We start from the raw sequence: 23,908 nt of genomic DNA on the forward strand, positions 1-23,908 counted from the left end.
AACAAGAGCGGTCCCAGTACTGAACCCTGAGGTACTCCACTTGTCACTTGTCTGGAGCTGGATTTGGAGTTGGCTACTTTTACAGTGTGGGTTCTGTCAGTAAGCCAGTTAGCAACCCATTGGGTGACAAAGGGATTAATGCCCAGCTTAGTAAGTTTATCTATGATTCCAGAGTGGGGGATGGTGTCAAAGGCCTTGGCAAGGTCTAGATAGGTTGTGTGGACCACCTTACCCTTGTCCATGGCTCTGGAGACTGATTCAAAGAAGTCAATCAGGTTCAGGAGGCAAGATCAGCCCTTCACAAACCCAAACTGGGTGGGGTCCAGTGTTTGAAGGTTGCCAATGTCTTTGTTTATAAGTTCCATGATAATATGCTCAATGGCCTTGCAGATAAGGCTCGTCAGACTGATGGGATGGTAGTTTCCAGGATCCAAGGTGGATCCCCTCTTGTGGAGTGGGATAACTGTAGCTCTGCACCACTCAATGGGCATGAAACCTGAGTTGAGGCTATGATTAAACATGACACTTAGGTGAGGTGCCAGTTCATATTGTAGTTCATGTAGTACACAGCCCGGGATGTCATCTGGTCCCATGGATGCTGTATTCCTAGCTTTGGAGAGTGCATTTTTTACCTGTGTGGCCATTATTACCAGAATTTGGCAATCTTCCGGTATTGAGATAGGCCATTTAGGGGGTGAGAGGGGCGTGAAGTAGGCACTGAATCGATCTGCCAGGATATTGGCAATATGCTTGGTATCAGTATATTTAATGCCATTCTGTTTTAGTTCAGAGCAGACCTGAGCATTGCCATTTAGATTCTTGACATAGTTATAGAATGCCCTGTGGTTGTCTTTGGAATCTTTGGCAATTTTATTTTCGTAACTAGCTTTGGAGAATTTTTATGAGGGATCTCAGTTTCTTACCGAGGCTGGTAAGGGAGTTTTTTGCATCCTAGGATTTTCCTCTTTTCTGCAACAGTTTCTTCCTTTTGTTGTAAAGTTTGTTTATGGCAGGGGATCACCAGATTGGCTTCCTTTTTTTGGATGAAAGCATCTTGGTTCTATTTGGGATGGCACGATTCATGCATGATTGGATGTGCTCGTACAGTGCCTTAGTGTAGGATTCAGCAGTTGAACTTTCAGTTCCCATCTGCATGAATGTCATGAAGTTTGTCACTTCTGACTTAAGTAGCATGAAGTTGACTTTGGAGAAGTTTTTTATGGAGGGTTTCCTTACTGGGGGATGGGGGTGAGATGTGGATGTTAAGGGTGATTAGCTTATGGTCAGACCTGACTAACGAGGGGGTGACCATAGGTGTGGAGCATCGATTTCCCATGTTGGTAATGACCAGGTCTAGGATATTGGTGCCCTTGGTGGGACTATGGATTAGTTGATCTAGGGCATTAGAATTTATGAATTCCAAGAACCGTTGGGCAAAGGTGTTGGTACATGAGTAGTTTCCCCAGTTAATGGCAAGGTAGTTAAAATCACCCAGTATTAGGGTGTTTGGTTCTATCTTAATATTTTCCAGTATGTTTAGAAAGGCGTAGTGAAAATCTTGAGGTATGGTGGGGGATCTGTAGCAAGCTACAATTTGGATTGCAGTCTTTCCTAGTGTTAGTTGCACCTGGAGAGTTTCAGATGCATTGTGTTGGGAAACTAGCGTGGTGGTGTGAATATCCTTGGTGAATACTGACACTCCTCCACCTTTAGTGTTTCGGTCCTAGTTTGGTGGCTGAAAAGTGTGGTAAGAGTTGTAGCCTGGTATTGTAGGGGTGCTCTCTGGAGCCTTGAACTAGGTCTCAGTTACTGCACAGATATCGATGTTCTCCATTTTTAGTAGTGCCTCTTGAGAGTACATTTTGAGGTTTAGACTTCTAGCATTAAGTAGCATTACCTTCAGATTTTGCATGCTTGTACCTGTTACAGTGGTGGTTTTGTCCTTTGAACTTTGCCTAAAAAAGGCACTATAGGGGTGGCAAGAGCCTTAGCCAGTAACCTGAATCCCAGGGGCGACAGGTGCAGACCATCTCTGGCAAAGCATCGTGGCCTGTCGATCATGTCATCCCAGGCAGACAGATACTGGATCCCCTTTGAATGACACCAGAAGCTTAACCAATTGTTGAAGTCAATCATTTTGTCCTTATATTGTGGTATCATTCTGGGCAAAGGCAGGATGCCACTCAGGGCTAGGGTCATACCTGCCTGGGCCACATGATCCATGAGCTCTTCCATGTCTCTTTTCATGTAGTCCAGGGAGGTACGTCTCAAGTCATTCACTCCAACATGGACAATAACAGAGTCATATTTGTACTTGTGCAAGCCTTTGAGAATCCAGGGGATTATGATTTTTATTTAATTTTTCACCTTTATAAATTTGTTCTATGTTTTCTTCTCTTTTAACAAAGAACTCTTCTCCCCAGGCCTCCACTGAAAATGGGCTCTTTTTAGGCCCATGGACTTTCCTAGTCATCAAATTGAAATAAATAATAAATAAATAAATAACTAATTCCAATATATATTCTTTCATTCTTTCATATATTCCTTCTTGTTATCTTATTTTCTTACCTTCGTTATTCTTTAATTCTCTTATGTTTTCTTCTTTTATTATTTTACTCAAATATGGTGCTACCTCTTCTTTCTTTCCTTGTAAGCAATATTTTTGTTTAGAAGTAAGCCGCGGTGGTACGGTGGTAGCATTGTTACCTCGCAGCAAGAGGTTCTCCCGTTCGATTCTCGACGTGGCTTGGGAGTGCCTTCTGTGTGGAGTCTGCATGTCCTCCCTGCGGTTGGGTAGCGTTCGAAAGATGTGCATAACTGGGCGTGCCTTCGTTGAAGGTTGGGCGTCGAGTTGGCACCTCGGTGTTTCGTAAAAATCTACTGTCAATCATTAGTGGACCGGAGTTCCACTGTGGCGACCCCTTACCAGGAAAAAGCCGTAAGACAAACAACATAACAAGTTAATTTTAATTTGATTGATTTTATATATTTCTGTTTTCATAAAAGGAAATTTTTTTTCTCTAATAAGTATGTGAATGTTTCTTGACTTAATATCTTATATCTCTTTTTCTTTTCTGCTTTTCTTCCTTATACATTCCAAAAACACTTTTTTTATATTTCTCTTTAAAATTAAGTCACCAAACAGTCCAGTTCTCATAAAACTCTCTCATATTCATATGATTTTTTCATAATTCCATAAGTTATTTTTTCTCTTCTAAACCTAATTTTTTTTCATCGATTCTCTTTATTCGTTTTCCCATTCTAATATATTCTTCATTTTCCTGTACTTTAACCCATATAGCCACATGATCAGAAAATCCAGCATACTTAATTCCTTTTTTTACTTTTAAACTACCAGATATTAAAAAAATAAATTTCTGTCCTAATTTCATTCCCTTTGTGGTATTCTCCCATACACTTTATTTTCCACTTCTCATAATTTATTTAATCATTTTAACATCACAATTGCTCTTACATTTTCTTAAATTACAATTAAAATCACCCACCACTATATTTACACAGACATAATCAGGAATATTTTTAAACATCTATCCCTCTTTTTTGTTACATATGCATATAAAACTATAATTCTATGCACATATTTTTCCCATCCATCTCATCTATTACCATAATTCGTCCTACTTCCACTATGGTTACATCTAATATTTGAATGCTTTCTTGACATAATATACATATGCCCAAGCACATTTCTTTCCCCGTTTTCCAAAGTACCACACCATTCCCATGTTTTTCAATTTGTGTTCTTTCTTCCTCTGTTAATAATCTGTTGTCCCGGTCCCCCTCAATAACACACATCACACCAAATGACATTTGACAACCTTTATTACATTTCCATAACATAGCTTTGATCACCAACTTTAATTACAACTATTCATGATATAATTGATTCTAAATACAGCATAGCATCCTTGTAATGTTAATCAGGGCAGCATACCTACTCACCCTGCCCCAGTAAGCAGCATCCATACCACTACTCACTTACTTTACTTATGAAGCAGTGTCCCATCTCACTTCATACACCATTCATTGTAATGTTAATCAGGGCAGCGTACCTACTCACACTGCCCAACAAGCAGGGTCCATACCTCTGCTCGCTTACTTTACTTATGAAGCAGAGTCCCAACTCACTTCATATACCATCCATTGAATTACCTTCCTCCAAATAAGCACCATCCTTACCTCAGCTTGCTTATCTATTCAGCAAGCTTCCTCCAACTACTCATTTCATTCCCCAGAACCTTGAAATGAACATCCAGACATCAGAGGGGGAACAGAAGAGGGCAAGCCTATCCCTCTTTTCTGCCAACCAGCCTGACCAGGCTGTTCCCCCTCCCTCTACCCAAAATTGTTCAATCCACTTCCCATAAAGGGAAGGGTCAAGCCAAACATCATTTGGTGTACCCACCATCTGTAAAGCACCTTAGAATCCCATCATAAACCTCTTTGCCATGCCCTCACTGAAACACACCCTAATGAAACTAAATAAAGTAGGATTACCATGACCCCGTTGTAACACTGGAACATCCACACCAAGAGAACACATACCCTTTTAGCCCGCTGCTTTCAAAGCTGAAATCATAGCTCAACCTGACTGTATTGACAGCCTGTAACCACAACAAAACCACAAACTATAACCTCTTGAACTCAAGACGGCACCCAGTCAACCAACTAGTAGCAAGCCTGACACTCAAGACCCTGTTAACCGTAGAATGTCACCTTAGCTCACCCACTACCCAGTTCTATATGTGTAACAACTCCATTACTGTAGGGAATAGTCTAACTCCAAAACTTTAATGTCCTAACCTTAGATGGCAGAAATCCAGCACCCCTTGACCTAGTTCCTGAAAACTCACCTTTGCTCAGCAATTACGTACCAAGCCATAAACACCCCCAATTCACTCATTACCAAACCATTCTTAACCCGTTTGTACCTAGCCTTTCCCCTAAAAAAAAAAAAAAAAAAAAAAACTCTTTCCTTATGTTACCTTTACCAGTAGTATCCTAGAGCTGCCTTATCCTACAACCAGGCTTCCTTAAACCTTCTAACTCCCCTGTAATAAGGCACCCAGTTTCTAAAACTACCCCAACACAGCCACCTACCTACCATGCTTCCTAAAACCTTATCTACAAAATTCACACAACCCATAAGTGAAATGATCCTTGTGCTATTCTGTAAAACCTTAACCTGGTATGTAACATTAACACTACCTACTCAAGAGACAAATGTGTCACCCCAAGATGCCACCTATTAGGAACAACCTCCAGCATCATGTCAAACACCTCCTTGGCCCTTCCCCCACATATGGTTCAAACAACTGGATGAGTGAATACGACCACCCAAGGTTCCAAGAAAACAAGGATTGAACTTCTCTGGCCTGGAGGAGCCGTAGGGCTGTAGCCTAACAAGTTCCTGTGCTCCTATGAACATTGTGGTTCTATGCATCCCATGGGATCCCCACACTCCCCATAAACCAACCCCGCCAGTTTTCCCCTTTGGCCCCCATACCTAACTCTTCCTTATTTGCCCCCTATACCAATGCAATAATCAGCTCCCACTAATTAAATACAGAGCTCAAACATGCCTTACTAAAATGATTACTCAGACCCTCCTTGTGCCCCATTCAAGTGGCAAGAATGTCCATCCTATCAAAACATCACCTTTCAAATCCCCTTTTCAAGCCATCGCATGATGCCTTCTGCACTCCACCAATTTCCATCAGTAACTGTTGCTCACATGTGTTTCCCTTGTGTAACCTCCTCACTCGCCACTGCTTCCGGTACTCGGCACACCATCTACAAAGAAAAGGACAAAATTAAACCCTCTAATAGTAATGAGCAGGCTCCACATTATACCCACCTATTCCAAATTACAGCTGCAGCATTCCAAGACCCCATCTGCAAGAAAGAAAAAGACATGTAAAACATCCAAACTACATCATACATTCCAAGGCATCTTCAAGGACAACCTATCCTGCCAACCCAGGAAGAAATGTACCACTGCCACTCCCATCTATTACAAAGCAGCCATAACTGAAGCTATGCGTCCAATGACCCTATCAAATACCCAAGATAAATTTAACTACCAGTCAAGTATGTTAAAAGTAAACCCCACACATAATGGGACCTATCAATATCCACCACCCGGGTAACCTTGCGATTCCAGACCACATCCATTAGCTCCCTGTATGAGCCAAGCTAACTTATATTGTAAAACCATATGCCTTGCTCTTTCATCTTCAAATGAGGCACACTAACCAACATAATGTGGAACAAATGGGCAATGCAGCAAAACTAATACAGTTAGGTATTATTTTAAATAGTCTTACAAACTTAAACGTTTGATAAAACAGGTTGCGGCAGCATGGATATTCAGAATGGTATGAAGTACGCAACTCAAATGCCTGTCATTATTTCTGACTACAGTCTTAAGACTTTACCATAACTTGTCAGAAGACACCCTTTTAAGGAAAGAAAATGGGGGGGGGGGGTGCAAATCTGAACATCCTGCATAAATCTGTACCAAGAACTTCCAGGGAAATTAACTCATCTTTATATTGCCATTGAAGTTGATCTGAACCTAAAGATTTGTAACATTTACCAATCACCATGCAACAACTGCATTAATTTCTCAGTTGTTGATTTCATCAGTACAAACATTAATACTGAAGAATGTACCCATACTGCCAGTCCTAGGTTCAGCATCAGGACAATACTGACCCACTCACCTTCAGCCCCTAGGACAGTTATGCCATCAAAATCATAACATTGTTAAAATAATGATACAAGTATCATTGGAACAAAGTACATCCACGGGAGCAAACCACGACCATACTATAAATGTTCCAAGGGCATCAAGCAGTCCAGTAAATTCTTCAGTGAATGCTGCTAAACGCGGTACATAAGTATTACAAACTCCTTTATTAAAAACACGGTAAGCGCTTTCACCATATAGGCTTCATCAGACCATACAAAAGTAAGAAAGAAGATGAGCTTATATATACTAATATTCATGCTTAATTAATGACATCATTTCCTCCATCCCAATTAATTAAGTAGTCGCTCAAGGATATTCATGCTATACAATCAAAATGTGTCTAAGACAGTGCATACCTAATTGCAACCAATAAAATTTAATACATCATTTAAAAAATTGTAAGCTAAAAATCAAAAATGATAAAAATTATAATAAAATATATATATAAAAAATATATATCTATAGTATTAGTTACAATCATTCCTACATGATAAATATACTAAATTCTTTAAATATATATTTATACTATTATTATCTAACTGCTTTTAACCTCCTATTATATAGCACGGGCTTCAAAGGCACTTTATCATTGAGACCGGGTGTTTTATCAGCCCTGCATCTAATTATTCATTTCATTTCACAGCGCTCAGTATAATTTCTAACATCCCTGCCTCTTACAACAGGGGTAATGACCTGTAGTACAGAAAACTTAAACTGATGTGTAGGATCTGTCGAGAGCACATGCCTTGCTAAAGGGACAAAACCATGTCAAAGATGCAATCAATGTGGGTTTATAGATGTTAGGAATACTTTTGTTCATCCAGTTTCTAATCATATTTATATCCTTCATGCCACAGCAGATTGTCAAACAGAACATGTTGTCTATTTAGCTAGATGCACGTTATGTTGTGCGTTCTCCATAGGAAAAACGAACAGAAAGCTCAGGGAGAGAGTTAGGGAACATCAGTATTATATACGTATTGGTTCTGTACATAATGCATTAGCAAGGCATGTGCTCTCGACAGATCCTACACATCAGTTTAAGTTTTCTGTACTACAGGTCATTACCCCTGGAGTAAGAGGCGAGGATGTTAGAAATTATACTTAGCGCTGTGAAATGAAATGGATAATTAGATGCAGGGCTGATAAAACACCCGGTCTCAATGATAAAGTGCCTTTGAAGCCCCTGCTATATAACAGGAGGTTAAAAGCAGTTGGATAATTATGGTATAAATATATATTTAAAGAATTTAGTATATTTATCATGTAGGAATGATTGTAACTAATACTATAGATATATATTTTTTATATATATATTTTATTATAATTTTTATCATTTTTGATTTTTAGCTTACAATTTTTTAAATGATGTATTAAATTTTATTGGTTGTAATTAGGTATGCACTGTCTTAGACACATTTTGATTGTATAGCATGAATATCCTTGAGCGACTACTTAATTAATTGGGATGGAGGAAATGATGTCATTAATTAAGCATGAATATTAGTATATATAAGCTCATCTTCTTTCTTACTTTTGTATGGTCTCATGAAGCCTATATGGTGAAAGCGCTTACTGTGTTTTTAATAAAGGAGTTTGTAATACTTATGTACCGCGTTTAGCAGCATTCACTGAAGAATTTACTGGACTGCTTGATGCCCTTGGAACATTTATAGTATGGTCGTGGTTTGCTCCTGTGGATGTACTTTGTTTTGGTTACTTGTATCTTTATAATTCATCAAACGGGAGCATTTGCTTTGTGGTGGTGCTTATTGGTTTTATTGGTATTGTTACAATAATGATTTATGGAAAAGTGTGAGGAAATTCAAAGAAAAGCAATATGCATCAGATTACTGATTATAACGTTCACACTACTCCAGACAGATCCAAGTAATGTAATGGATGCAGTACTCATCAAAATGCAACTGCTCACTCCCACTCCCCTAGTTTTGTCTTGTTGATAGACTCTACTAAGGTTAATCATTTAATGCATATCTTCCCCCCCCCCTCCAAAGAGAGCCCACTTGTGTATCTTTGTCGCCCAAGTGGAACATACCCTGTAAGGTCAAGGTGTCTATTTGAATCAACTACATTTACTAGTCTAGATAATCTACAAACTATTATTTGCTGAACAGAAATGTCAGCAACGTAGACAAACTAGTACATTCTTTCACAGAGTCCACCACTTTCACAGTAACTCATGCAAGATTTGCAAGAAGCAAGGTCAGCCTAGTGGCACAGAGGAACATTTCTCAAAAATAACACTAGTGGTCCATGCTAGATTAGTCCCCAGCAGATAATGGACAGGCTGCAAGCAGGAAAAAGCAGGGTATGGCATTTTTGACTTCTTATGTGAGGGACAGCAAAAACACATCAGTACCGTCACAACCTAAACGGTTGAAGTTGCCAACTCAATAAGCTATACAAGTAATGATGTGCAATGTAAAGATGTTAGTATATAAAAGGACCACATAGAAATTCCATGCTGTGAAGTGCAAAGGGAATAATTTCGGTAACAGATAAAGATGAACGTCCACCCTATGAAACAGCCAAGTCTCCCAAAGCTCGGCACAGGCCTAACAACTCAATGGCCACCTTTCCCTCCTATCACTGCCACCTAGCATGTGTGGCAACACCAGTCACACTGACCTGCCAAAGCCTGCAAAAACCATTCGGGCCCCATCGAGGAGAAACACCTCAACCTGAGCATGCTTGACAGACCCCAACAGCAAATTCTGTACCGGAGCAACAGCCTGTAAAACTTTGTCAGCAAACTTTGTCAGCAAACTACCCTGCCACCGACCAAAACATCACAGGTAACACTAACAGACGACAACCCAGCAGCAGACACAGCTAGAAAACTACTAATGGAGTGTATAAGCCCATGTGAGGTGATTAATCATCCCTCGCAGGAGCATCATGGCCGGCAGAAACATCTGAACAGCTACGGGGGGAAGAAAACACAGCAGCCTGGGCTAAACTAAATGCACCTTAACCATTTATATTAATTCATACATTTAATTACTTATTTTGCTATATTGAAAATAACAGAATTTCATATAGTGGATTTCATAGTGTGAATAACCCGATACACCGAAGCTCATATAATGCATCTTATTGTTCAGCATTTCAAACTGTATTCAGGTCTTGAATTACTTTAATAAACAATGAATATCATACTAGCAAGCAGTTGAGAGGAAAGTCCTCTGAATTTGGGCAGCCAAAAGTACCACCACACTTCAATGATCATTAGCGCCAACACAGCACATGTGCAGAGACAAGCATGATTTACCTATCTCTGGGCCCACGAAAAGCCATTTGTGGCTTCAGCCATGTAAATTACATAAGCAAACAACTGCCTTAGTTCTCCACCACCAACAATTCCCAAATTCAGCCAAAACTGATATAAGGCAGTGAACACTTGGAGATACTGCGATTTGGCAAAGAATCACTGCAGTCTTATTTGCAATATGTCCGAGGTTAGTAAAATGTCCACGACTTTGCTGCCAGCAACTCTACAGCATTCTCTTGCCCTGTACATATCTTAACTTGCGGGCTTGCCCCAATGACTAAAAGTATCTGTAAACTTGCAAATACTAGAAAATATCATGACAGTTATGGAACAGCTCACGAGTAGAAAAATTGCATTAGGAACAACAGGACCATGCTTAAAATTTAGGGGGATGAAAATGGAGCTCTTCACCACCAAAATAACCTAAACCATCCACCCACTATAATGACCACTCTCACTGGCAAGCAAGTCCCTCACTGAATCTACAGCCTCACCAAGTTATTGACCACTGTACTGCTTCTCCAATCCCCCCCCACCCCCCACCTTTCTTTTTTTTTTTTTTTTTTTTTTTTATTAACTGCATTGAACCCCTCATCTACATGTGGAATACCTAGCATTATTAACCCATCACCCCCCCTATAATCATAACATATTTCCAAAAGACCAACACCCCCAAAAAAAAAAAATATATATATATATATATATATATATATATATATATATATATATAAACATACCCACATACAGCCAACTGTCTCCTACAATCACCATCATTCAATAACCCGAGGCCTACCTGCTCTTCAGGAGTATCTACAGGTCGTCTTGGACGTAACTCTTGCCTTAGTAAGTTCACGCCAAAATGTGATTGCTTAACCCAACTACACTAGATTAAAGCTCTTAAGCCCCTCCCTATCATTATCTCATTTCCTCCCAACCATTCCTGCCTCCACTTAACCCTTTCACCTCCCCAACCCACTTAAATCCCCCTAATATTAACCTAACCCCCCCCCATGAAGATGTCCCAGGACAACTTAGTTTGTTGCCAAACTTCATATATCTTCTAAAACAATATGTGCATCTACTGCACCACACCAATGTAATATACCTATTCTCCTCTTATAATTTTTCATACTGTTCAAATTTAAAGGTAATATTTTCAGCTTTTAAGAATAGTTAGGATAATAGAATGCTTATGCCTTTCCTTTCTTATTCTCTCTAAGCATTATATTTTGAATTCTCTTTTCATTTAACTCTTTTCCCTGTCAAATTGTTTTTATTTCTTACTGTATGATGTCAGTCAGCTTCTTCCTTACTTGTCTTCTCCATTTGTTTTTCCTTGTTACTTTCTTTAAGTTCATGTACAACCTCTTTATCAGTCGCATCGTTTTGCACATTTCCTGGTGTAACACATTCGTCTGTCTCTTTCTCCTGTATAGCTTCATTTTAATTTTCATCTTTGTGCACATTCATTTCACATTCTAGCCATGAATGACTAGTATTGCCACATTTGTTGCACTTTAAATCACATTTTTATGCATTATGCCCTGTTTTACCACATAAATAACATCTTTTTATCACATTCATTGATTAAAAGATTATTTTTTCCACAAAAATAACAAGTCTTTGGTTGACGTATTTCACAAAACTCCTATTACCATGTGCATTCATAACACTAGGTACATGCATAACATTACTATTTTCCATTTACAGTATTACTCCACATTCCCATCCCCCAGTCCACATTCCTCTATACTTTTGTAGTGTCCATTACTTCTTTACATGTTCTTTCAGTTCTTTTGCTTCGATTTCATTTCTAAACTGGATCATTATTCTTTTTTTGTTTGTTTGTCTGTAAAAAAGCTTCCAACACATAATCTGACCATAGATAAATGTTTTTCTTTTCTTCATATGCACCCAAAAATTTCCCATGGCCTTCCCATTCTCAACTATCAAGTCACAAAGTCTTTTTATTAATTAAAATGAATGCTCTTACCTCTTTTGCTTTGACACCCAGAGGTGCTATGACAGAGTCCCAAACATTATACCTGCACAAACTTTCTTATTTTTTACTGCCCACACATACTGTATACTTCTTTTTTGTTTCTTTTATTTATTCTTTCTTCCTTGTTCCTTCTCCAACAGTTTGTGCGTAAGTTTTTGTCTCTGGAACTTTTTCTGACACGTTCTCTTCTTATCCTTTTTCTTCTATCTTTTCATGATGCCACTCCATGAAATTGCTGATCCATTTTCTGCCTCACTTTGGTTTACCATTTCTTCTAAATAATCATCTCACAACCCCCCCCCCCCCTCCCCAGTTGGAGGGTTGTAATTATGCATTTTTCTAAGGTAACTGTCTCTCCTTCAAACAATCTCCTCTGAATATTTTCCTCTGAATCCATCTCTGTTTCAGCTACAATCTCCTTTTTCTCCAATGTCACTTTGTTTTCTGCACCCACATCATCAGAAAAAAAACTTCCGGTAGTGATTCTACCATTTCAACTACATTTTCAGCAACTTTCATTCCAGTTTCAGCAAAAGCTGAATCAGCCATGTTGTCTCCCTGTTTCTCCAGGCTGCCTCCATGCCTGGAACAGGAACAGGAAGTCCATTGTTTCACACACAAATGCTTCCCCCTACTACCAAAAGTAGGGGAAGTTTGACAATGCTCTGGCCAAATTTCCTTAACAGTATAAATACTACTTCAGGTCTCCCTTGAAAAGAGGCTACTAGCCTAGTGGGAGTAAGCCACCAACAAAGGATAAATAAATAAAAATGTCATTTTGCATCCTTATTTGGTGACATTCATGGAATTAAATCCTTGCTTAAAAATGTTTGTAGTATTGTTTTTACTCCTATATGTTAACATGCTTTAATATAAATGAACAAATACTCTGAAAATTGTTACATCTAATATGCCTTGAAGGCAAGGAATTTTGGGACTTTTCTAGTTCAATGGAAAAAATAGTGTTCATAGGAAGCAAGTTAGACTACTGCTCTGGGGACCAAATATTCCTTCTAACAAATATAGTTAATTCTGATCTTATTACATCACAGAAATTGAATAATTTGTGCTTGTACTACTGCGGTTGTGGTGCTGTGGTAGCATTGTCGCCTCACAGTATGACATTGTCCTGTTCAATTCTCAGCTAGAGCATCTTCTGTGTGGAGACATGCGTGAATGGGCATACCTTCATTGAAGGTTGTGCATCAGAGCTGGTAACTCGGCATGTAAAAATCTACTGCCAATCATTAGCGGACCGGAGTTCCGCTGTGGCGACCCCTAACCAGGAAAATCCGAAAGACAAACAAAATGGTAACAAGTAAAAGTCAGTTTTGCTGAGAGTCTCCAAAAGCTGTCTTTTGAACTGTGCTTCATGTCTGTATTTCATAACATGTTCCTGCTCCCTTAATAAGACAAGGCTAACTGTAAATCATGGGTCATGGCATTGAAAACTGTCAGTTACCAGACTGGGTTTACCAGGTAAGAAGACTGTGTAGAATTTTCATGGTTTTCAATATTTTGCCCCAGTTCATTCTTAAAAATATATAGCAGTGCATTATGATGAAAAATAATGAACTCAAAAGCATAAGTCTTGTTTTAAAAGACATTAACTGACAATTGACTAGACCTCCATATAACATGACTCCTAAAAACATAATAAAAAAAAAGAAACATATTTCTATCTTATAAAGGTGATTTTGTACACAATATATGAAATTTGCTTTCAGGGTACAACATATTTCATGGGAAATTGAAGTTATATATATTTCATGGGAACTTGGGGTCTGACACTATGGATCTGAATACCCCAAATGAAAGTGTAGGTGGAAGTAAATTGAGTAGGTATGGATGGTTGACTTAATTCATGCCACATTAAGTTATTCTTGTGTTTAAAAGATATCTTTACTTCCAGTAACTGTCACAATGACTCATATACCTAGCTATGTCCCAAAGCTAGGGAAGTGATGATGATGTCAAGACAAAGCACCCCTTATATTACAGTAATGCAAAGGAGTCTTATATTACACACACCAGCAGGTGTGGACAGTTATACTGATTCTGAATGATTGGATGCAGCATTATGCTGATACTAAAGCACCATTAGAGTGCTGTGGCACAAGTAAACTGCCCCTTACATGTCTTTCCTCAATATACTGAGCAGCAGTGCTTCCACCTAAGTTCTTACTGGTCATTCCATACGTCTTTAAGGTTGACCGTTGATTTATGGATGCCTAGGTGAACTCATATCTTAGCTCTCCAACACCAACTGTAAAATATTTGTATTGTTTCAATGTGGCCTTCATGAGCTTGCCTCTAAACAGAAGTTCCCTTAAGTGACTTACTGGCCTCATTGCCATTAAGTCTGTCCATGCATGTCACACATACTGCTCTCCAGATTTACACTAACAGACTGATAAAAGCCCTTAATCCAGAATGTTGCTTGAACATAAGTGTAGAAAACTGAAAAGTGATGTAGTTACAGCCAGGCTGTAATGGAAATGAACAGTGATGATCTTTTCAAAGAAAAAGATTAAGGCTGGAGTTACTGTTTGAAAGTGAACGGAATGCACATAGAGGATTATGATTGGCTCGATGATCATAACCCACTTATTATGTGCTCTAACATGGCTGCCAAGAATTCACCTTGAGAGCAAAGCTCAAGAGGTAACTCTTGGCATTAATGTCAAAAACACACAATACAGGGATATGATCGGTGAGACAATCATAATTCTTTGTAGTGCATGGAGCTTTATTTGCTCCATGTACTCTTAATTACAGGTTAAAATCACTAAGTGTTTTGTTGGCTTTCAAAGCCAAAAAACACTTAGTGGGCATTGTCAGAAAGGCAGTGTAACACTGTCTGTCATGTTTACACTTAACTTTAATGTCCCTGTACTGTCTAGATTTTCACAGAACGTCCAGATTATTGCTTCATGACTGAAGTCATTAAATAATGGCATACATTTGAGTTTGAGTGTGTATCCTTCACATTAGGAAGGTGGGTGCATCCTGTTATTCTGGCAGTTTTCTAAGATTTTTTTTTTTTTTTTTTTACAGGAAGCTAGAGACACATTAAGGATACAGACAGCAGGCACAGATAGTTTGCTCTGCCGATGCCGTTTGCTAGTCAACACCAACAGATTTTACTGCAGAATGGTAGACCTAACCTTAACAACATAAGCAGGGGGTGCTTAACATTTGTTAAGGCTGGGTCATGTACCACTCTGACACTTAACTAATTTGCCTTTTTTTTCCGAATATTGGAACGTAATCACCATGCTCCATTCACTACATTCACATTGTAGTTATTCCTTATTATAAAAATCAGCCATGCTGGTTTTGAGTAAAACAACCTTTGAATGTTTAATTTAAAATGCAAATATTAAACTGTAATTAAGTAAGCTTTATGTGCATGATTACTTTTGAGAATATTGCATCAGGACAAGTACTGCAGAAATAAAAATCAAGGCAGTTGCTTAGAAATGACCTATGAATCTGAAGAGAATGATTAATTATTTACAGAGAATACATGATCATTGTTTGTAAATACTGTCCCAGTGACAAGCATTGTAGAAAAAAAAATAAAGGTGGTTACCTAAACATATGAATCTAAAGAGGCTAATTAGTAATTTACAGAACTTATTTACTGACTTAACCTGTTAATGAAGGGATGTTAGCTAAACATTACTGCATAAATAAACTGCATGAGATATGTGACATAACTGGATAAAACACTTAAAATAACTCAGACAGTTAATATACTTGGAAATTTTATCTGAGACACTCACACAGCATAAAGGGCTCTTTACATTTTAACGCATGAGGTAAAGTAATTTCCATGTTATACAATATAAGTCTGAGAACCAAATAAATTCTGACATACATTATTCCATCTTTTAAGATAAGAATGCATATTTACCTATATCTTGCAAAAAACTTGTTTGGAACATTCACCTGGGAGAGTTCTTTGTCATTACAAATATTTTCAGAGCCTGGTTATTTGAAATTCCTGTCAATGATGGAACCAAGGGTTATAGATTCAAGGTCCCAGCCATAATTTTAGACACTAACATGTATGCTGGCACAGACAACAGTCACTTTTATCTCCGTAGGTAATCAGAATCCTCTTTGGCAGGCTGAGATAAAAGATTTTCATAGGTTCATAGATTAGTACTAGGCTAACTGCCATTGTGAGCCATTTTAAGCCTAGCCAATTATCCCTTGTGAGACTCAAACCCTACACTTTGTGTTTGTAAGACAAACACCTTAACCATATTTTATTGTATAAAGCTTTTGAGCAATAGAACTAATAATTTAAGTATTATAGTAACAATTCATCACAGTTGTCTATACAGCAAGAGACAGAATAGTGTATATAATGAGAGACAGGATAAATAGTGTATATAATATATTTATCATTTATTTAGTACAGCATTTAGTGTATTTAGCATGTGTGTGACACAACTAATAGCTATGTATTTAAATATTGTACCCGACATGCAGTTAATGATTTAAGTTTTGACTTAACTGAGTGTAACTATAATAATTGTGTAATATATGCTGCCCAAGTCAAACGATCAATTATGCCTATTAATTAATTAATACCTGTCTAACCTTATATGTGGTTTCTGACTGTGGCATTCTTTTCTGGCTAATCCTGAATTAAACATTGTCTTCCAAGAAGCAATAAACATACAAATTTATACATCTTTAAATGATATGGGAATAATCTATTAAAATATACCCATATTTTAGTCTATCGTGAATCGCTGAAGATATATACACATATCACAGTAAATTACTTGGACTACGTTATCTGTCTTAGGATTCTGAAAAAAATATATACAAATAAACATAAAGACACAGAGATACACTGTTTACAAAGTTTTCTATTTGTGACTGAAATGTGTATATTATTCTGCTCCACTTATGGAGTGATGTTTCATCCAGTCTGTCACATTACAATTAAACTGAAAGAGAAATAGATGGCTGAATATTAGTACATATCAGAGGTACTGTATGGCACTAATAAGTCTTTATTTTCAGTAAATCTGCACTCTTCATACTGGACAATTTGCATTGAAAATTTACATAAATATCCAACATATGATATAAGGCAACTGACTCAACCATATATATTATATATATTTATTTGTTATCTTAACTATCTTTGTAAGACACATACAACTAAACACAAAAGACACAACAGTTAGTCAGCAAACAAATATACTGTTCTGTTCATATAATTGTAAAATGGATCTTAACCAAGGTCTTCGGGTTTCCAAAACTGCTTCACATAGAATTTATTACGCCAGACACAGCTTGCTTTCTCACGACTATCAACAACCTAGGTGAACAATGTTTCTTATTTTTCCCATGTGGTACTGGACTGGTTCATTTCTTTGCTGTCAATACACTTGAGGTCTACTGTATGCAAAACTAGAAAGGATCCTTTGCTGCAGTGGTGCAAGGACATAACATTTCAGTTATGGATCACTGCACCCTTTGTCAAACCATTAATTCCATGTTCTAGATAATTTATCACATATAGCATAAAAAAAAAAAAAGAAAAGAAAAACTGCACAGATACAATACTCACACTTTTAAGAATACAGTGCCACTTTAGTGCACTCGGACATAAATACTTTTTGCACAGATGTAACAGCTAACAGTAAGGATGTCCTACCAACCAGTGGCACTTAAGACTGGTGTACTAATACAGTCGTCACAAGGTCATGTAATATGTAGTTTGCATTACGGTGAGAAATTTCACTGAGGCACATATTGTAGGCTAGTGCGGCCTTCTTCATGTAATCTGTAAGTGTAATAATTAAGACTCCATTATGAGACTTCTGCTTTATCACGTTACTTCTAGAGATGCTGGAGAGACACGATCACACTCGGCCCGAGAGCGCAGGCTATGCCACTGTTCTACTGCTGTCCGATGAGAATTAAGCATTCGTCGCCAATGGTTGGACTCAGAAGCTCCAGTAGAAAACTGACCAATCACAATTCTGCCAATGAAGTCATTGCTGCTTTTCATGTTGTGTCCATAAACTGAAAAAAGAAAAAGAACAGAGTACCTGTATTACTCTCCTATGCAAACATCAGGAAATATTTGGCAAGTCTGAAACAAGGGATTTTCAGTGTATGCCTATGTATAAGAAGGAAGTACAGAAATTTGTATTTGTATTTTCTTACTCATGATTAAGTCTGAATGCATAATTATAAGAAAAGAAGTTCCAGTGTTGAGTGCCATAAAACAATAAATTTAGTACACAACTCAACTATGAAAAAAGGTCACCTTGGTTCATCGTTTGGGAGCATTTGAAACTGCACATAATGGGGACACCCTCAGCTACCCAGTCAGCATGTTCCTTAGTGAAGATACCTGTCCTAATAGACTTCAGTCTCTCTGCTGGAAGAGATAAAATTCCCTGAGTGTTCAAGTGCAGGGAATGTGGTAAGCAGTACCATGTAAGGAGATCACACAGATGGTGGGACCAAGTCATGAAGGGCCACATAAACAAGATTAGAACTTTAAAGACAACCTACTGACAAAATGGACAGCCAATGTAGCTCAATGAGAACTCGCATGAGATGTTGCCATCATGATTCTGCAGTGAATAGCTGGGCTGTGATGGTTTGAAAAAAGCTGCTAAGGAAGTGCTAGACATAGGTAGTCAAACAAGGGGATACTCTGCTGTGAACCATTCCAGGATGACTGTTGGTAGAATTAGATGCTTAATATAGGCAGTGCTTTGCAGCAGAAAACAGGAAGCACTGCCAACAGAGGACATCTAATCCTTTATACTTAACTTCTTGTCAATCGCAAAAGCCAGATTAGGCACCTTTAACATGTAATTCCAGTTTACCACCACTGTCGCCGTTATACATAATGTTAGGGGAAACTGGAGCAGATGACTCATGCAGTGTGTGTAACCATGTAACCATGGAAACTATCTTCAAAGTATTGAGCTTCTATCAATTTATTGCCATCCAGTCATGGATGCTGTCGCTTGTCCTTTTCTAACATAGATGACAACAGGCAACAGGCAGGGTAATTCATTTAGATGCTTTATTACATAGAAGCACATCAGGATGGATAGCAATGTCATAAAATATAAACAAACTGATTAACAGACAGACCTTACAGACATGCATGTTTACATCTCAACAGCTTTCTAAAAAATGGCAGTCAGGCTCACACGTGCTCAGTATTTATACACTTGTGCAAGCCATCAGATAGCTTCTTAAAAGTACATACACACACATTGATCTACATCCTCCCTCTTAAAAAGATTGCCCTTAGTTGAAAATAACATTGGAGTTAGACATGCAATACTATAGACATTAGAAACAAACGCAATGTTCATGTCCAAGTTGCCATGTATCTATAACATAGTCTGGAGATGTGACCGGATCTGGAAACATATCAATCTGGACTGGGTTTAGCAACAGGGATGGTCTTCAGTGAACAACTAGCATCAGGAACTTTGGGATTCCTCACAAAAATGGGAATATTCTCTGGAACTTTCTCTGGAACTGGAAGACTAGATAACTCACTCTGAGATAAAAAGTCTTTCTCGCAGACTATGTGCTGCAGTGTATGCTCAGACAACAGTCTCAAATGTTTCCAATTCCACCTAAACTCTGCTCCTTGTGATTTCATAATTTACGATCTCAGCTCTGAGCAAATATTCTTCACTACTCCAATCCAATCATAACCTTTGGATGTTTGCATTCTTACCACTTCTCGTTCTCGTAATGGATTGAGTGGTTTGTTGGTCTTATCATAGTGGGACTTCTAGGTTAAACATTTCTTCAACAGATTGGTTTTCACTGACCTGTTGTTCTTGATATAAGGAACCAACAGTTGACTACTGATTGATAATGTGGTTCTGGTCTCTCTCGACAGAAGACTCTTGAACCAAAATGTTTATCACAAGGAATATTTCTGAGATTCAAGAGATTCAGGAAAACATAACTATTGTCTTGTTTTGACTTCTTTAGTAACTGTTTTGCACTTTGAACTGCACATTCTGCCAAACCGTTTGACTGTGGATACTCAAGACTACTTGTGACATGACTAAAGTCCCACTCTTCGGCAAATCTTTTGAACTGTTGGCTTGTAAACTGTGTGCCATTGTCAGAAATAACTTAGTGTGGACTACCATGGACTGCAAAATGATAGTTCATCTTAGTAATGACAGTACTGGATGCTAGATTTGGAAGTAGGTTAATTTCGAACCAATTTGAATAAGAGTCTACTAACACCAAATAATGTTGACCATTCCACTCGAAAATGTCAGTAGCTACTGTCAACCAAGGTAGTTCAGGAATCTGGTTTAGCTGAAGTGGTTCTTTCTGTTGATGTGACTTAATACTATTACATACAGAACAAGGTAATAGCACTCTCTGAATATCTTGTGACATAGAAGGCCAAAATACTAGTCCTCTCACCCTTCTTTTGGTAGAGTCTACTCCTGGGTGACCACAATGCAAAATAGTAATGTACTCTTGTTGCAAGGACTTTGGAATAAATACTTTCGGACCTTTCATGATGATACCATTGTCAGGCAAAATCTCATCTCTGTAAGGAAAATAAGGTTGCACTTCTTGAGGTAAACTAGACTGCTTTGATGGCCATCCTTGTTGAATAAAGCGGTTGATCCTCTGTAAAACTGGATCTGTGGCTGGGTGATCTCTCAGCTCATCAAGACGTGTAGAAGAAACATTTCTCACTTCCATGACTTCAAAATCAAGGTTCTCATACTCATGCTGTTCAGTGGTGTTTCTGGGCGATCTGGACAATGCATCAGCGAGATAAAGAAGTCTGCCATTCTTGTAGACAAGACTGAAATTATACTTTTGCAATTTCAACATCATGTTTTGCAATCTGGCTGGAGCTGTATGCATAGGCTTTCTTAAAATAGTGACTAGAGGTTGGTGGTCTATTTCAATCTGGATAGGTCTACCATAAACATAATCATGGAACTTTGAACATGAAAACACAATTGCCAAAAGCTCTGTATCGATCTGAGCATACTCCATTTCAGTTTGGGTAACAATTATTGATGCATAGGCAACAGGTTCACCCTCTTATAGAATGACTGCACCTAGACCAAATCTCAAAGCATCACATGAAAGAGTAACTGGCTTGTGGACATCATAGTATCTGAGAGTTGGTGGACTGGCAATTCTCTGTTTCTGAACATCAAATGCTCTTTGGTGCTGTTCTGACCAAGACCAAGAAACCTCTTTACGTGTTAGTTCTCTGAGTGTTGCTGATATTTTCTCAAATCTGGAATGAACTTGCCTAGGTAGTTAACTATGCCAAGAAAATGTTGCAGGGCTTGAACATTGTCTGGAGCTGGCATTTTGAGAATGGCTGTTTGCTTGGAAGGGTCTGCTCGTAGGCCTGAACTGGTAAATAAATGACCAACATAAGTGACTTCTTGTAGCTTGAATTTGCATTTCTGTGGATTGAGCTTAGGATTCACATGATGTGCTCTTTCCAGAACTTTTCTGAGGTTTCTGTCATGCTCAGCTTCACCATTACCTCCTACTAGTATGTTGTCTACTTTAATAGCACAAGGATATTCAGAAAAAAATTGCTTCATTGCATGCTGAAAGACTTCACTTGCAGAATTTATCCCAAATGGCATTCTTAAAAATCTGTACCTTCCAAATGGAGTACTGAAAGTAGTTCACAATGTGGATTTCTTGTCAAGCAAAATTTGCCAAAATGAACTCTTTGCATCTAAGACAGAAAAAGCAGTGGCATTTGGCATAACACCAGCGACTTCTTTGACTGTGCGCATTGAATGATGAGGTATTTTTAGTGCTTTGTTCAAATCTCATGGATCAATACATATTCTGATGTCATCTGAGCTTTTATGAGCTACTACCATGGAAGATGCCCACTCGGTTGTTTCATCTACTGGACAAATCACACCTTGTACCATTTTATCTAGCTCAGCTTTGACTCTGTTCTGCATAGCTAATGGAACTTTCCAGGCTCGCCTGATAACTGGACTGACATCTAGATCTAACTTCATGGAGGACACAACTGGAAGCTTCCCTAGTTTGTCTTTGAAAAGATCAGCATAGGTAGAAAAAATATGTTGGGCGAAATTAGAGTAGTGCGAACTTTGGAGCTTGCTGGAAAGCTCTGTGATTTACCAGTGAGTGCTGCAGTGGCTACAGTTGCTGCCATGTGCTTGGGCCTGTTTCTTTTAATCACTCTCTAGAAGTTAATGGAAGCATGCATTTCTCATTTGTAAGCAAAAGTGCTTTTTTGCGAGCTCGTATATCTGACAAATCTTAATGGCCTTATTCAAAATTAAATAACTGTCACGAAGCAAAATCTTTCTTACAGGACCATCTTTAATACCACACACAAGTCTGTCTTTTATCAACTCATCCCTTAAATCACCAAATCTGCACATTTTAGCTTTGAGAAACAAGGCTGTTACATATGTTGCAAAAGTTTCACCAGGCTTTTGATCCCTTATGTAAAATAAGTGCCTTTTCATTGTAATGTTTGTCTGGTGGTTGCACATTTCTCAAACTTTACATAAGCACTCGGGGTCCTCCCTTGACTCAGCCGGTACAACAATATGACAGTTTTCTCCTCTCCTGCAAAGATAGCAGGTGCATACGCAAATGAACGCTTCCTTTCCATGTCTTCTGACCCAGCTAAATTAAGTAGAATAAATGCCGTTGCATGGTCATCTTTATCAGAAAATGCAGCCTGTATGAAAATGTCATACTCTTGCTCAATCACTCTCCATTTCTCTGCAATATTATTGTCAAACACAAGTGCACTTGTTTGTTTAAATCCATCTGCCATGTTAACAAAGTATGCGCAAACACACTGAACATATGACCCTCATAATTATGTATGAACAAGCTGTGCTGTGAGGGCTCATAATAACATTCAAATGCACAATAAACTCTTCAAAATACTGTATTACAAAATATTCTCTGAAATGACTGTATTTTGCAAAATAACTTTATTGTAATACAGCACAAAAATGTGAACACTTCATACACTTCTGATAACTCGGATATCTTTAATGAATACAAAAACATACATGCTTAGTGAAAATACTGCTGTTTCCTTTTATTTTATTCATTTTATGCAATTCGTTCCTTATTTCAAACATTTTTCGTAATAATTTGAATATTTTTATCAGTCTCTGACATTTCAATTTATTTAAATGTCGTTCAGAGCGTTCTGTATGCTTTGTTTCATATTTTGCGAATAAGACATTATTTCAGCAAGTTTTAACATCTGAAATTTGTTTCTGACCTGTTTTGCGAATTATACATGCAGTGGGATGATCCACTCCTCTATATTTCTCCAATACCAACCAGGTGCCTCTCAGACTCAAATTGCAGAAACTGGCAACAACTCATTTTGCCTTGCCTCTTCTGACACCATGTCGCTCGTCCCTCTCTAACATTGACGATGAGCAGGTGGGGTAATTTGTTTAGATGCTTTATTACATAGAAACACATCAAGATGGATAGCAGCATCATAAAATTGATTAACAGACAGACTATACAGGGGTACATGCTTACATTTCAATAGCTTACTACAAAATGGCAGTCAGGCTCACACGTCCTCAGTATAAGATACACACACACATATTGATCTACAGATGCATTACAAGTTTTCATTTAAGCTGTCTTCATAAGAAAAGAAAAAAGCACCCTTCCAGGGAAACTTTAATTACATTGGATGATTAACCAATGCCAAGATATAAGAATACAGACAGGAGGTACCATGCCTAAAAGTACAAACAGGTGAGGTATTCTGGTATGTCTAACT

General features: G+C 38.1%; 1 protein-coding gene across 2 annotated transcripts in view; it reads right to left on the reverse strand.

Moving 5' to 3' along the window:
- Positions 1-17,203: 17,203 nt before the first annotated feature.
- SYT17 (synaptotagmin 17) overlaps positions 17,204-23,908 on the reverse strand; it is an 859,797-nt gene continuing 853,092 nt past the window's right edge. For both annotated transcript variants that reach the window (XM_044089048.1, XM_044089049.1), the window contains exon 8: positions 17,204-18,126. In XM_044089048.1, the coding sequence (XP_043944983.1) occupies positions 17,930-18,126 (197 nt within the window). In that variant the 3' untranslated portion in view covers positions 17,204-17,929. The remainder of the gene's footprint in view (positions 18,127-23,908) is intronic.

The sequence above is a fragment of the Protopterus annectens genome, chromosome 12.part0 (assembly GCF_019279795.1).
Source record: "Protopterus annectens isolate FY-2018-M chromosome 12.part0, PAN1.0, whole genome shotgun sequence".
Classification (NCBI taxonomy): domain Eukaryota; kingdom Metazoa; phylum Chordata; order Ceratodontiformes; family Protopteridae; genus Protopterus; species Protopterus annectens.